General features: G+C 39.2%; 2 protein-coding genes, 1 long non-coding RNA gene and 1 pseudogene across 3 annotated transcripts; 2 read left to right on the top strand and 2 right to left on the bottom strand.

The window, feature by feature from the left end:
• Positions 1 to 3151: 3151 nt before the first annotated feature.
• LOC121052376 lies at positions 3152 to 4770 on the bottom strand. Its single transcript, XR_005808874.1, has 3 exons — positions 4725 to 4770; positions 4351 to 4550; positions 3152 to 3417 (listed from the first exon to the last, which is right to left on the bottom strand). It is a non-coding gene; the product is annotated as an uncharacterized LOC121052376 (long non-coding RNA).
• A 935-nt stretch (positions 4771 to 5705) lies between these two features.
• Positions 5706 to 7792, top strand: LOC112194391 (disease resistance protein RGA2). The gene has a single exon (XM_024334638.2). It carries the CDS (start codon positions 5714 to 5716, stop codon positions 7790 to 7792), a length of 2079 nt encoding a protein of 692 aa, XP_024190406.1. The 5' UTR covers positions 5706 to 5713.
• Positions 7793 to 8108: 316 nt separating this feature from the next.
• On the top strand, positions 8109 to 9439 carry LOC112194706 (pentatricopeptide repeat-containing protein At3g22690). Its single transcript, XM_024334921.2, has 3 exons — positions 8109 to 8896; positions 9016 to 9177; positions 9287 to 9439. The coding sequence occupies exons 1-2, from the start codon at positions 8368 to 8370 to the stop codon at positions 9048 to 9050; spliced, it is 564 nt and encodes a 187-aa protein (XP_024190689.1). The 5' UTR covers positions 8109 to 8367; the 3' UTR covers positions 9051 to 9177; positions 9287 to 9439.
• A 3152-nt stretch (positions 9440 to 12591) lies between these two features.
• Positions 12592 to 13683, bottom strand: LOC112194392 (annotated as a pseudogene).
• Between the last annotated feature and the right edge of the window lie 2444 nt (positions 13684 to 16127).

Genomic DNA, 16127 nt, shown 5'->3' on the forward strand with positions numbered 1-16127 from the left:
TATGACAATCCAACTGTCAGATCCTCCCGGATCACCTTTTGAATCATCTTTTCACAATTATACGAAGATCCAACGGTCAGATCCTCACGGATCACTTTTAGGATCATCCTCTCAAAATTATGTGAAGATCCAACGGTTGGATCGTCCCAGATCGCCTTTAGAATCATCCTCACAAAATTATACGACGATCCAACGGTCGAATCCTCATGGATCTTCTTTTGAATCGTCTTTTCACAATTATACGAAGATCCAACTGTCGGATCCTCATGAGGAATAAGAAAAATTATAAAAATGCCCAAGTTGAAAAAAAAAAAAAAAAAAATTAACTGGGAACCCGCATGGGTAATGGAAAACCCCGCCCCCGCCCCCGCTTGACAAATGCGGGGAAAACCCGCGGGTACCCCGCCCCTGTTTGCTCATTCCTAAGTGGGGGTGGAGTGAGGGTGGTGGTTAAGAGATGTCCACTGTCCTCCATGTCTGGGCGATCTATACAGCCCACTATGCACTTAAGAACAGACAATCACCACTCCCCACTTCCCTAAACCTTAAATCAGTTAAATGTCTAAAACGCCTTTTCATCTTGCGTATCAAAAGATCTCACCATGCACTTGCGCACATACAATCAGCACTCTCCACTCCCCGCCGTTTCCCCACCTAACCTTCCCGTTTTACTCACCTCGTTAGGAATTAGGACCCATCCCATTACTAACGTTAGTTGTAGACTTGTAGGTGGACATATATTTCAACTCGGTTGTAATGCTGAAGCTTATCAAGATTTATCAGTCAGATTTCAATTTTCAGTTCTTCCTTTTTGCATTTGATTTCTCTCAATCAAGTTTTCCAATTTGAGCCTTTGAGGTCTCATTAATGGCTGAACTTGTCTCTGACTTGGCAAGCAAGCTAATAGAGAGTTTGGGCTCCCTTGCTTACGATGAGATCTGCTTGGCATGGGGAGTCAAAACCGATCTGCAAAAGCTTGAGCGCACCATATCCACCATCAAAAATGCGCTCGATGATGCTGAAGAGAAGCAAGTGCGTAACAAGGGGCTACAAAGTGCGCTGCAACAACTTAAAAATGTGTTCCGCGACGCTGAAGATGTGTTGGATGAGTTTGAGTGTGAAGCGTTGCGGAGGCATGTTGTAAAAAGCACTACAAGAAAGGTACGTCGTTTCTTCTCGCGCTCTAATCCTATTGCTTTTCGACTGAGAGTTGGTCATGAAATCACTGAGATAAGGCAGAGATTAGATGAGCTTATAGCGCGATACTACCAGAAAAATGGTCTTTTACGGCCAGCAAAGAGCGCCGTAAAAGACATTTTACGGCACACAAAAATGCGCCGTAAATGGACATGCCGTAAAAGACAAAACTCTTTTACAGCGTGTTTCCGAAACGCCGTAAAAGACCTCACCAGCACGCCGTGAAAGACATAAAAGAGCGCCGTAAAAGAGTTTTAGAGATTCTTAATTTCAATTTTCAAATACAAAGAGCGCCGTAAATGATCAAATATGTGCGCCGTAATTGATATCAAAAGCATGCCGTGATTGATCTCAAAAGCACGCCGTAAAAGACAACAATGAACGCCGTAAAAGGGTTTGAGATTTTTTATTTCATTTTGAAATAACAAAGCATGCCGTAATTGATATCAGAAGCACGCCGTAAATGTAATTGTAGGATATATTTACAGCATGTAATATTTGCACCGATTTTTTTTTCCTGTAAATTTTGTGATACCATTTCAAAATCTATATAAATCTATACAATTTATTGAGATGAAAAGCGAGATTTGTTATATCACATTACAAAATGTGAATTAATATGCCAACAACAATATTGTATAAAAACAACTTAATTAAACCAACAATTTATCATTACCGTCCTAAAATGTAAAACATTCTAGATTAACAAAGAGCATCCTAGATCAAAATCTTGAATCACTATAGCAGCAGCATTGAAGACCCTTCCAAAGACGAACAACCAGAAGTTCATCATCACTGGATAGCTAGCTTTTCAACCCCATGACTGACAATACTCTGAATTAAAAAAGCAGACGAATCAGTAAAAATAAATTGGAAGCAAATAACCTCCAGGAAATAACATACTCTAAGCATTAATCAACATGTACTTTGAAATCCATGTAAATACTCTAAGCATTAATCAACATGTACTTTGAAATCTGCAGGAGAGCAAAAAATCACCCTCAAAAGAACCAACAAGCAACTCAACAGAAGTTTAACGGCAGAAACTAAATAACAGAGATAAAAAAGTTGACATCAGCTACACAAGGCAGATTCCAAACATTCAAGACATGAAAAGTTCTTTTTTTCCGTTCATAAAGTGACAAAGGGGAAAAATCCTATGCACCGAATGCCTCACATAGCCGGCGGGCCTTGTCACAATGGTGATGCAAGACCTATACCAGATGTAAAAAAGATGAGTCAGAAATAGACATCCATTGGAAAAAAGAAGACTGTATTCAGTGCAATACTATGCCTAGACAAGAAATACTTACCAATATAAATCATGGAACTTTTATAAGAATGCAAGGGCTCCGTTTAAGAACCAGCAAAGACTAAGCATCAAATTCTTTGTAAACAGATAACAATGAGAGCTGGAAATTAATAAAAGTAAATCAAAGAACTCAGACTCAAATTGAAAGACATAATCAATTCAATAAACAGAGCAGAGGAGAAACTATACCTTTGGATGGGAAGAGTTTGAGAGAAGGATATGAACAAGTAGAGAGAGACTTTGGGAAAGGAAGAGATTAAGAAAGAAGTTAAATCGTCTGATCAAGATAAATCCTTGAGTAGTGGATAAGAAGAGAGATGGTGATGGACTGAAATGATAGGAATTGGCAAATAGTAATATATAAAAACATAATTATAAAGAATCATAATTAAAAGGAAAGTAATCATAATTAAAAATAGTAATATATAAAAACAATATCATATATAAGAAATCATAATATATCTTTGAAACTTGGGTCTCCACAATGAAAGTATTAACTTCAACAAAATAGAATACAGAACTTTATGTAAAAAACTAAAACAATCTTTATGAATGACAAGATCGAGTAAATAATACAACTACAATGAAATCATTTTTCTTAATGAACTGGTAGAAACCTACAAATTGGCAGATGGGGAAAGCCAAAATAACAACTTCAATAACTCTCTTAAAAGTGAAATTATTGTAGAGTGAGACAATTGGTAAACCCTGCAAATTCCACACTCATTGTCTGCGTGACTCATATACTATAAAAGTATAAACCACACTGTTTCAAACATGCCAGCCGCTAGTCCTCTAAAGCTAAATGTACAAATTTACCTAAAAACATCAGCAGCTGCCTGAGAATCAGCACCCATTGCAAGTCCAAGATTGGACCTTCTCACCAGAACCAAGAGAAATATAAGCACCTAGAATATGATCACACAAAAAAAAACAAGGCACATATCTTGTACATCCAAGAAATGATGCATGGACCAGTAGTTGTCTTAAACAGTGCAGACACAGAACTAAGTTTTGTATAAGTATTAAGATTTGGTGCATTCTTGAGTCAAACACCCTGAAATATAGTCAGGGCCAAAAACACAATGCATATAAGACTTCAAGATATCAAGAGGTAAGAAGAAGACTTACTCCTAGGACTCTCGTAGGGTAGATATGTACCAGCTGCTGTAGAACTTGTGGAGGCAAAAAACAGAACAAGGAAAATAGCACACATAAGCTATGAAGCTAAGTGACCACTTTCAAAGGAAACAGGAAACTTGGAACTTCAAACAACCTCAATCACACCTGGTGTCGACATCACAATCTCGAGCTACATATCAAAAGATATACAAGTATTATAAAGCCATCATTGGTGATCCAAAATAAAAATAAAATATTACAGTACTGCACATCTCCTAATTAATGCAACCACTCAGGGTTGCACACCCTGGCTCTCATTTGGTAAAATGCCTTAATTAGATTGTAGGTTAGCAATACAAACAAAGAGGAAGATAATTTGAGAATATATGTGGCTTATCTTCCAGAATGCAAACATCATGTATTATGCAGAGCTGCAAAACTAATATTGCCTCATTATGATACCCCTAAGAAATTCTGAAACAAACATTCAAAAATACAAGACACCCTAAGGATGGAAACGATTTACCAAATACCAGCTACCTGGGAGACTCAACAACCTGATTTTTATCTATTTGGGATCAATATCCTATAGGGGCTAGTAATGTCTTTCAGACAGTCCAAACTGATGCAACTATTTTATACCATGAAACATACACGAGCAATTACAAAACTTTAGTAGAACTTGGAGTAAAACAAGATTGGTAATTTATAGGACTCACTATCTTCCCCTGCTTGAACCATTCATCAGAAGGGCTTGGTCCATTTGAATACTTTCATGTCAAAAACTTCCTCAGTTACTAGTACTGAAAAACTTGGAAAGGCCATTTAGCAAATAAAAGAGGTAGTGGAAAAGAGAATAGGCACCTCCACTGAAAGAGAAGCCATCACCCACTTGATAATCAACATCTATGTAATAATCCTGCCAGAAAAACATGGTAACAAATCAATCAGGTCTCCGCTTGGTTTCGTCCAAGTCACATATCTTAAGGACCCCAAACGCTTGACCACCTCCAAAAAACTAAACAGATAGACCAATCAGAAACCCTAACCTATGAAATCAAACCAAACCAAAAGCGAAAGGGAAGGTACTCACCAGCCCCGAGTCGAGTTTGATAGACGGCTCGAGAGCACCGTCAGCGAACAGAAGTCATATCTCCACCGCAGCTTTCTCTATTGCAAAAACTACTTCAACCCCTAAAACCCAAACAAATACAACAAAATTAATCCAAAAACTGAACCATAGAGATAGAGATAGGGAAGCGGCGATGAGATAAAACCTCAAAATCCCTAAAAACCACCAAGTTTGAAGCTTTTGATTGAAAAATTAGATCAGGTAAATACAAACAGCGAAAGATACAGAGAAAGAAAGAGAAAGAGATAGCGGCCAGAGTACTGAGAGAGGACGGAGAGAGAAGCAATTGATGCATACACGTCCGGCGTTGGAAGCCTCGAAGGGCTGCGCAGAGCAAAGAAGAGAGAGAGACCCCAACTGAATTTGGGAGAGACATATTCACTCACCTAATTAATGACAGGATTATTGGCTTCGGCCTTTAGATCGATGGGATGGCATCGAGCGAGGATGAAGAGAAGAAGAGGAAACGAGACGAGAGATGGAGAGTCTGAAGAGATCCGGGTTTGGCCTGAGTTTTTATCTTTTCAAAAAAAAAATGTCAGAGTAAAAAGGTTTGGTGGGAAATTAGAATTTAGCTAAAAATGGCTGAGCGGGATTGTTAAGAAACACATCATTTACGTCACACATGAAAAACAAGCCGTAAAAAACAAAAAATTAGTCTTTTACGGCGCACAAAAAAAACATGTCGTAAATGTAATATGTCATTTACGGCGCACATGAAAAGCAAGCCGTAAAAGACTAAAAATGGACGTCTTTTACGGCACACAAAAAAACACGCCGTAAATGACCGTCTTTTACGGCGCACACGATATGCACGCCGTAATTTTCGCGTCGTAAAAGACAAGTTTTCTAGTAGTAATAAGGCTATATTTGATAATCTCACTGATCGTCAAGGTGATCATCATGATCCTGATAGAAATGTACGGAGCGTGAATGTGAGGAGGGAGAATATGACCCACTCCTTCATTTCTGCTTCGGAGGTTGTTGGTAGAGACTCTGACAAAGAAGTGATTGTAGATCTTCTAATGCCAAAAACTGTTGATCTACAAAATGGGAATTCCCAGAGTGTTGTCTCTGTTATTCCCATAGTTGGTATAGGAGGGTTGGGTAAGACCACACTTGCCAAGTTGGTCTACAATGATGAAATGGTCGTTGGGCATTTCGATTTGCGGATGTGGGTGTATGTGTCAGTGGACTTTGATATTCATAGGCTGATGGAAAAGATCCTTAGTTCTGCACTAGGTAAAGAAATCAGTGAGAAAATGTCTGTGGATCAATTACAAGCAAAGTTACGTGAGTCATTGAAGGATAAGAAATATTTGCTTGTCTTGGATGATGTATGGAATGAGGATCGTAGTCAATGGAGTGACTTGAGAAATTTGTTGATAGACGGGATCAAATTAGGAAGTAAAATCTTAGTGACAACCCGTAATCTCTCAGTTGCTTCAATCATGGGCACTGAACAACCATACAATTTAGCTGGCCTTTCTTATGAGTATTGTTTGTCATTGTTTACAAAATGTGCATTCAAGGAAGGTGATGAGAAACAGCATCCACACCTCTTTGAAATTGGAAAAGAGATTGTGAAGAAGTGCGGAGGGGCTCCGTTGGCGGTGAGAACTTTAGGGAGTCAACTGTACTCAGAGACTGATGAGCGTCGATGGAAATTAGTAAGAGATTCTAAGATATGGGAATTGGAGAGAGGGAGTGGTCATATCTTGCCTGCTTTGAGATTGAGTTATATTCAATTGCCTTCATACCTGAAACCATGCCTTGGTTATTGTGCATATCTTTCAAAGAATAGATGTGATTCTGTGGATTTGATCCATTCTTGGATGGCTCATGGAATCCTTCAATCTCGTGATAATGAGAATTTGGAGATGGAAGATGTTGGGGAGCAATATTTTAAAGAATTATGGGCGAGATCGTTCTTTGAAAATGTGGAAATTGACGAGGATTTGTATGATGTCGTCTATACATTTTCTATGCATGATCTTATCTATGACCTTGTACAGTCAATTGGGCAAGATGAGTGGTCTGTTGTGGATTCTAGCACTAAAGACATCGATGAAAATGTTAGACACTTGTCATTTTTGAAATCTGACAACAAACTAATAGTTTCAACGGTGTTGCAAAAGTTGAAAAAAGTGCAGGGTATAACTCTAATGGAAGATGTGCAAAAGTTAAAAAAAGTGCAGAGTATAACTCTAATGGAAGATGTGCCTATCGACGAATCCTTCCTTGATACTTGCTTTTCAAAATTTAAATATTTGAGGGTGCTTCGCTTCGTTGAATTATCAGTGGAGTTGCCAAGTTCCATTGGTACATTAAAGCATTTAAGATATCTGGTTTTACAAGGAGGTAAGATGACAAAACTGCCCACTGCCATTTGCAAGTTGCAGAGCTTGCAAACCCTATTTCTTGGTGGTTGTGGAAATATTCACGAGTTGCCAAGAGATATGAGCAAGTTGATCAGCCTCAGATCGCTTATAATGACGACGAAAGAAGCATGTTTTCAAGACAATGGAGTGGGATGTTTGAAATCTCTTCGGTTTCTCGCGATTGTAAATTGTGGTAATTTAACCTCTTTGCCCCGCGAGATGAGTTACCTTGCTGCATTGCGGACTTTGATATTAGCTGATTGTGAGCAACTCGATCCGGTGAACCAACATTATCAAGCAATTCCATTGAGGCTTGAAAAGTTGGCTATTAAGGGACTACCACGGATGACGGAGTTGCCTGAATGGTTTCGAGGAGCTCCCAACACCCTACAGCACCTGTACATTAAAGATTGTTCCAATTTGGGTTCATTACCAGGGTGGCTCACAAATCTAACATCACTTAAAAAGCTTTTCCTCAAGAAATGCCCCAAATTGTTGTCACTTCCAGAAGGGATGGATCGTCTCACTGCCTTGAGAGACTTGAAGATACAACGGTGTCCTGAGTTGCAGAGAAGATGCGAGCGTGACACTGGTGAAGAATGGCCAAAGATTGCTCGGATTCCAAACATTTATATTTCAAACTGGTGAAGAGTGATGACCACATTTGTTGCTGGGTAGCACCAGTGAAGCTGATAAGAGGTTCTTGTACAGTTGTATTCTTCCTTGTGTCTCCATCTTGTATATATTATCCCATCTGTGGTGTGCTTTTTCTTTTTTCCTTGCTGTTGTATTAGGCTGGGATTCCAGAACCTTTTCTTTCTTCAATAAAAGTTGGTCTCATGATGAATGATGTAGATTTGTTTGTATGCATGTTTCTTTTTTCAATAACAGATCGGATTACAGTGCAATATAGATATGGATATTAGCACATACGCCGAAATGAGCACCCTCGAAAGCTTAGATTATGCCCGAAAAGGGTGTATTGTTCATGTACAATTCTCTCATAAGGGGTGACTCTAGTGCTGGGCTTTGTGACGAGGCTATTGTGCTCTATGTTCACATGGTGCTTCAGGGTGTTTTGCTGGATAAGTTTACATTCCCGCTTGCACTGAGCGCGTACTCAAAGACTCTGGCTTTCTGTGAAGGGGTTCAGCTCCATGGCTCGCTTGTGAAGATGGGTTTCGAGCAAGATGTATTTATTGGGAATCCTTTGATTCATTTCTATGCAGAATGTGGGGACTTGGATTATGCCCACAAAGGTGTTTGATGAAATGCTTGAGAGAAACATCGTGTCGTGGACTAGTTTGATTTGTGGTTATGGTAGAAGGAATATGCCCAAGGAGGCTGTTTCTTTGTTTTTGGAGATGGTGGCTGCCGGTGTTAAGCCCAATTCGGTGACTATGGTGTGTGTCATTTCTGCTTGTGCAAAGTTTAAGGATGTTGCGTTGAGTGAGACAGTGTGTGCTTACATTGGGGAGTCTGGACTCAAGACTAATATGCTTATGGTGAATTCACTTGTTGATATGTATATGAAATGTGGAGCTACAGATGCCGCAAAGCGGCTTTTTGATGAATGTGTGGATAAAAACTTGGTTCTTTACAATACCATTTTGTCAAATTATGTGCGCCAGGGACTGGCTAGTGAAGCAGTGTCTGCCATGGGTCAAATGCTACAACAGGGCCTAAGACCCGACAAGGTTAACATGTTAGCTGCAATTTCAGCTTGCGCACAACCAAGTGATTCTCTCTCAGGTAAGTGTTGCCATGGTTATGTTCTAAGGAATCAATTAGCTTGGTTTTTGTAATTTTAGATGCATTGCTTTCTGAAATGATAGACGAGTTGATTTACTTATTCCAATTGCTTTACACAGATGGAATGAGAATGACACAGTGGAGAGCAACCTAGAGTCCTGGGTTGCGGTGGCTTTTGATTCACATGGAATTATTATATGCAGATGGATTGGAAGGTTTAATTGCCTTACCTTGATTAAATTGAATTGGAAGGTTTAATTGCCTCAAGTCATATTTCATAGGTACATTGGAACATAAGTGAAATTGTGCATTATACACAAGTTTATTTTAATGCATTTTCCTATTGAAGAAAATTGTTGCTGATGTGAAAGATTTCTATGTTTGATTCAGTTCAGGGTTGGAGCTGATTTTCAAGTTTGCAGCTTTATAATCCCAAAAGCCAGAAGAGTTTTAGGGCTTGACACAGTCTAAAAACCATGGGAGAACGTGTTTCAGTGTGTCTCAAACAATATAAGTATATTCTAATTCCAATTCCCTCAAGAATGTTTGTTCTTTTCCTTCATGGTACTCGTTTTTCACATTTTTGGTCTTTTTTCCGTTGTGTGATTTTAGTCTGAGCTGTATTAATGCCATATAAGCTTATATAGTTACGCATGTTCGAACAATTGTGGTTTGAAGTCTACCATAGATGAGCCTATAAGCATTTAAGATAATGCTGCTTATTTTGAAACAAATGAAGCAAGGCTGCATGGAAAGCGACAATATCAAGCATAAAATCAGCAATAACAGACTCTCCTCAAAAATCAATAAGAGGGGGAGATGTCTACATATATGGTCTCGAAACGTGAATAGTGCATTGTGCTCTTTTTCCCTTTCGACCGAGATTATTTACTCGGCAAGGTTTTTAATGAGGCAACGAGAGAAGCACCACGTTTGGGAGACACAAAGGAGATGTTGAAATCAGGGGAGTATCCAGAAGCATACCCACTTGACCATCTGTACTCTTTTTGTCCTTCGTCCAGGGTTATTTTTGTCCCACTGGGTTTTTATTACCTGGCAAGGTTTTAACGAGGCACATCTTTAGCATGGTCGCCCCACTTATACTACATCCTGAAGATGTTTTGATTCAACATATATGCTTTTGCTCATCTTTTCCCTTCGACCAGGGGTTTTTTCCCACTGGGTTTTCCAGGCAAGGTTTTGTTGCAGCAACTCTATTTGCATCCCTCTCGTAGACATATTATCTACTTATGATGCTGATAAGAAGACTCCACTTATCTCCAAAGCTGTGATATTACTACTCCACACTCATGCGCGTTGTGCTCTTTTTCTCCTTCGACCAAGGTTGTTTTTCCCACAGGGTTTTTATTATTTGGCAAGGTTTTTAACGAGGCAACTTAGAAGCGCAAGGCCTAGACAATACTATTGACATGAAATATCCAAGGGGGAGTGTTGTAGTATATATGAATCATGTTGTATATATGAGTCATAGTATAAATGTCTATATCATGTATACAATAGGTACTTGAGTGTATAATGTAGGTATAGAGACTTGTGTGACAAGCTTTATGCCAAAGGGCAACAAGCATGGCAATTGTGATCATTGCAGCCACCATGTGGAGCTGCAGCCCTCAATCAACCAAGAGAAGATTGTTATCATTTTGAGTTTCTCTTAGAGCATTCACACTAGCTTTGTATTTCTATATAAACCCTCCATTGTGAGATGAATAAACAGATGAATCTCCATTCTCTCTGCAACATTACTCTCTCCTCTCTCTCTGTTAATTTATGCTTGTCCTTAAACAGATATCAATATTTTGTAACCAATATGGACGCATTTTAGTTTTTCATCAAAAACAACCTAGTTAGAATGTATTACTACAACTAGATTGATTAACTATAAAATCCGCAGCAACGCGCGGGCACTGTTAATGTATTGAAATTATACATGAAAGTTCATAATGCTATGCTCTCAACAATTTGGAGCAAAAAATAAATAAATAAAACTCCAAACGACCAAAATGCTTTTAGAAGTCATATGTACTGCCCATATTGATGATAACATTGATACACACAATTAATTAGGCTATCAGGAAATGCTCTAGGCAGTTCATATGAGCAATTAAGCACGCTTAGTGCCTTCTTCTACTTCTGTTCCATGACAAATAGGAAGGACCTCCAAGTTGCCTGAAGAGAAGAGGATCGGTCATTGTTTAACCATATACAGAATAGTGTGCACATCAGAACCAAGTCAACCAACCCGGGCGCCCTCCCATGTGCCTGCACAAAACCCTTTCCTAGAAGGTCTCCGGAGCTACTTAGGGACAACAAGTCCCACACCGACTACATGAAAAGAAGGACAACTCAATTAGTTGTATTTAATGGTACGCATTCCTACGTGCTGTTACTTTGTCAACATTAACAATGGAAAATTTGTGGCCATTTATCTCCCCTGAGTAACCGAGCACCCGGCCAGCTACTTAGTACCTCTGAGCAGAACCCCTCCGGATTTGAGCGGTAAGACTCAGTCTCATCAGTGGCTTGCATGAATTTCTCACCCATATATAAACTATCACAACTTTCCAAGAGAAAATAGTTCATCTACACAGGCTCGTGTGGAAAAACCTGTCCTTAGCTTATACTAAAACATTTTGAAGTCAGCATCAGGAAAATCTTTTAAAGACATTTATTCATATTTTCTTTGGAAAGACTTTGAATCTTCAGACCTAGCTTGTAAGTAGCAACAGCTTCACATAAATTATTGAACGAATGTGACTTCGATCTAGAAGCAGTTATGATTTATACATGTGAGAAAAATGTCAATATATGAAGATGGATTAGACAAGAACCAAACTGTTTATGACCTTTGTGCATCTCTATCTACTCTTCAACAACTGATTCGTTCATATACTATTATTACCTGATGTTGTTCATACTTCATAGTCAAGCTCACCAGTCAGTAATTTTATTATAAGCTTTTGGTTGGCAGAACTCTTTATTCTAAAGAAATTTGCTGGCATAATAATTCTTGCACATATACCATATTTTAGTCCTAGTCTTTCACGATTGCATCACACAACATTTTTAGTTGTGATATTTTTCCCTTTAAAGAATAATTGGCGTTGCTTATCCAAAAGTCTCAAATGGCTTGTTGCAAAGAATATTCAGCTGTGAAATTATAGAAATTTCACTCTTGTCAAGCTCAAAGTAATCATTTGTTACTTTACTATTTGAAAGTTTTACTTCACTATTTTTTTTCTTGGTGACTTTTATTAGATATTCTTTCATCTACACTTGGGACTTATCAGATTCACTTCGAATTAGCTGTTTCTGCACTTGAGTTCTGTAGACAGCTTTTCCCACTTATCTATGAACCAAAGCGCTGTTTCATAGATAGCCTAACTGGTACTGGAGCAAGATATAGGGAAAACATTAGGTTTCGAGTTTTTTTTTTTTTTTTTAGCAACAAAAAGAAAAACAGAGAACATTTTATAGAAGATAGTAAGAATCTGCAATTGCTTCAAGAGATATGGTAGTAATTGCTAATAATTACTTAATTAGCAGTATCCCTAAACAACATTTAAGACCACAACTAGACTGTTATAAACTTATAACAGTAGTTCTGGTAAAAGTTACAGTCATAAGTGTGAACATCTTGCAGGCATAGATACCATAGTGCATTCATTATAGCTGGTTCAGTTTGAATTAGAGGCAAAAGGATTAGGAGGCATGGGTGGACGATCTACTGGGTGCCATTGGATGCACCATAGACCCACGATTGCAAGCTTCCTAGCAATTTTACCATCTCCTCCATCCTCAATATGGATTCGTAGGTCGTTCCCTTCTTCTAAGAAGTTATAGATCCACTCTGGGAAGTAGACTTCGCTGGTGGAGTCCTCAGTGACTTTAAAATTTTCTCTACCCCCAACCATTTCCAGCAACAATGTTCCAAAACTATAGACATCTGATTTATAGGACATGTTACCAAAGTTCCTAGAGAACACTTCGGGCGCTACTTAGCCCATGGTCCCCCTGGCTGTAGTCATGGATATTGCGCTTTGATCCTTGGAGCATAACTTGGCTAGACCAAAATCAGAAACTTTTGGGGTGAAGTCCTCCTCTAGCAAAACATTATGGGGTTTGATATCAAAATGGAGGATTCTTTGATCACACCCTTGGTGAACATATTCAATTCCCTTGGCTACACCTAAAGCAATATCTTGCAACCTATCCCAACCAAGGAAAGAGTTCTTACGATCTGCTGATGATAAGAAATTCTGCAATGAACCATTTGGTAAGAATTCATAAATGAGAGCTCGTATATATCCATCGGCACAAAATCCAACCAAGCGAACCACATTGACATGGTGGATTCGACCCATTGTTCCTACCTCATTTATAAAATCTCCACCCTTTTCATTTGAATTGTTGATGATTTTCACAGCAACAAATAATTCAGAGGAAAGCTTTCCTTTGTACACTGTTCCATAGGCCCCTTGGCCCAACTTGTCCTCAAATTTATTTGTTATCCTCTTAATATCAGCATAGGAGTATCTACTTGGCTTGAGAGCTACAATCTTTCAATTCTCAGCTGATTTGCATCTTCTGTTTTCTTAGAGCTATAGATATAGTAAATGACAACTCCTGTGACTGAGAATCACAGAAGGTGAGAATGTACCTGCAGATATGGAAACCAAAAATAAGTTTTTATAAATAAAATAAAAAATAGTTGTAATAAGTTAATAACCTGTAGTGGGTTTACTGTGGATAAAGGAAAAGAGGAGCATGTTCCGTGTTTTGAGCAGCAAAGTGAGGCACTATGTTCTATTTTATTGCATGGGTTTTGGTGGAGGGTGTAGGCAAAGCAGCATAACAGTTTCTCACTCTCCCTCTCTCTCTCTCTCTCTCTCGTCCGAAACCATCCAAGAAACAGAGCAATTATTCTCCAAGCTTGTTCTCGCTCCACAGGCCATCGATCGACCCCAGACCACGTTCCACGCCTTCACCTATGCCTTGCTCAGCTGCCAGAGGTAGCCTTGAACCGCGACACGGCCACCAGCGGCGGCGGGAAGCTCTGCCCGGTTTGAGCTCATTTTGGTTCCAAACTTGATATCTCAAGCTACCGGTCACCAATCCTCACCAAAATTCATCCTCGAGCTCACCTCAACCTCCAGGAACTCCCAGAAGTGTCCTTTCACGGTGGTGCTGCGCGTGGTGGAAGCTGGAAGCCAGCCCCGATCAAAAATCGAAAACGAAAACCTTCCGATCGTGATATCTCGAGCTGTAGTGCATCTTTTTGATTGATTCTTGAACCAGTGAGTTCGCCTTGATGTTATTAACAACTCTCTAGAAGGAATAGAGCCCTGAAATTGAATTTTTTACTTCGGAATTCAAGCTCGCCGGATTCTGGAAATTTTCCGGCCACCGAAGCTTTCGATCAATATATCTCTAGGTATAGAGCTTCGTTTTGAGTGATTCTTTAACCAGTGAGTTCGCCTTGATGTTCTTAACAACTCTCCAGAAGTAATCGAGGGCTGAAATTGAATTTTTTACGTCGAAATCAAGCTCGCCGTTTTCTGCAATTCTCGCCTGTTTCTGGAAAAATTCCGGCCACCTAGACTGTTTTAGGTAATTTCGACCACTTCCGTTCATTTTCAGACTTCATGCTAGTTAGAAAAATTGTTGGGCTTGATGAGATGAAGAGGAGCAGCCTGGCCCCGACACCATTGGCGGTGATCGGCGGCGGCTCGGCCCCTAACTCCGGCGTCCCTTTCCGGCCACCTCCGGGGGTCAAAAATGTGATTTCTTTACATTTTTAGATTCTACTTTTCAATACGATCATTTTGATATATTATACGCAATTTTTGGGTATCGTATGATTTAGTTATGAATTTTACGGTTTTGATCAATTTCGATTGTTCGATTAATGATCTGTGAAGATCGGACCGTCCGATGGACTTGTAATTTTGATATGTTGATCGTATGACTCTCCCGATGACCTTGTGTGGTCACGGGCGAAGATATAATTGTGAAATGGTGTTTTGGAAGGCGATTCGTGAGAATCCGACCGTCGGATTTTTATATAAATCTGTGGAGACGTTAATAAAGGTGATTCAGGAAGATCCGACCGTTGGATCTTCGTGATAATTTCGGGAGGATGATCCAAAGGGCGATCCGTGAGGATCCGATCGTTGGATCGTCGTATAAATCCGATCTGACCGTTGGATCGTCGTATAAATCCGATCTGACCGTTGGATCGTCGTATAAATTCGATTAGACCGTCAGATCGTCATTTATTTTATTTTATAAGTTGTTGGCTAAATTCAAGTCACTTATGATTAGGTGATTGACGGTTTTTACTTACGCGAGCGAGTTCGGTATGATTGTGTTATATTGAAGACGCAGCGGGAGTATCGAGGTGAGTAAACCGCACATGGTTCATTCACGAACCGGAGTTCTAAATATTTATATTTAATGCTATAATATTTATAGCTGTTAATACATGTGCGAATGACTTTATACATATTTTATTATTGATAAAATATACGTGTTGTTGGGTTGTGTTGAGGAAATTATATATTGAGTGAGGTGTTGAGTTTATAGTTTGAGAAACAATAAATTGTTGAATTGTTGAGATATATTGATCTGTGGAGATCAATAGGTCACAGGGGTGACCATGGCATCTATTAGTGAATCACGCTCTCGTACCGGGCTAGTGGTTACTAATAGTATTAAATCGTGAACCACGCTCTCGCGCCGGGCTGGTGGTTGCGATCAGTTAGAGCTCTAGTCTGTCTGCCAAATGTTGAGTGACCTTATGAGTGAAATTGAGAGTAACTCATAAGTGTCTATATATATATATATATATATATATATATGTGTGTGTGTGTGAGAGTGAGAAAGTGACGTGGTTTTGTGGTGGTTGTTGTGATTGTAATATTTCTACAATTTCTTTGCTTGAGTTGAAATTGTTATATTAAATTGTGCAATCCTTTCGTTTACTCATACGGGCTGTCAAGTTCACCGGGTTTGTGTTGTTGCAATCCCGGTACACTATTCCAATGGTGTAGCGGATAACCCTGCAGGTCAGGAGAATCAGGGTGCAGATCGGGCTACTTAGGGCAGTGGCATTCGAGTCACATTATTATTGTGAGTTTCGTTATGTTCATTTCGAACTTATCAATTTGGAATTTGTGATAGTGTGCTGTAATAAGAAATTGAGGAGTTGGGT

Source organism: Rosa chinensis, chromosome 3 (genome assembly GCF_002994745.2).
Source record: "Rosa chinensis cultivar Old Blush chromosome 3, RchiOBHm-V2, whole genome shotgun sequence".
Taxonomy (NCBI): Eukaryota; Viridiplantae; Streptophyta; class Magnoliopsida; order Rosales; family Rosaceae; genus Rosa; species Rosa chinensis.

What these genes read in the sequence shown, in the direction of transcription:
- LOC112194706 (XM_024334921.2), top strand. Translation starts at nt 8,368, where the DNA reads ATGCAGAATGTGGGGACTTGGATTATGCCCACAAAGGTGTTTGATGAA. An exon ending in ACCAAGTGATTCTCTCTCAG is followed by an intron (nt 8,897 to 9,015) that starts GTAAGTGTTGCC and finishes TGCTTTACACAG; the next exon opens with ATGGAATGAGAATGACACAG.
- LOC112194391 (XM_024334638.2), top strand. Translation starts at nt 5,714, where the DNA reads ATGACCCACTCCTTCATTTCTGCTTCGGAGGTTGTTGGTAGAGACTCT.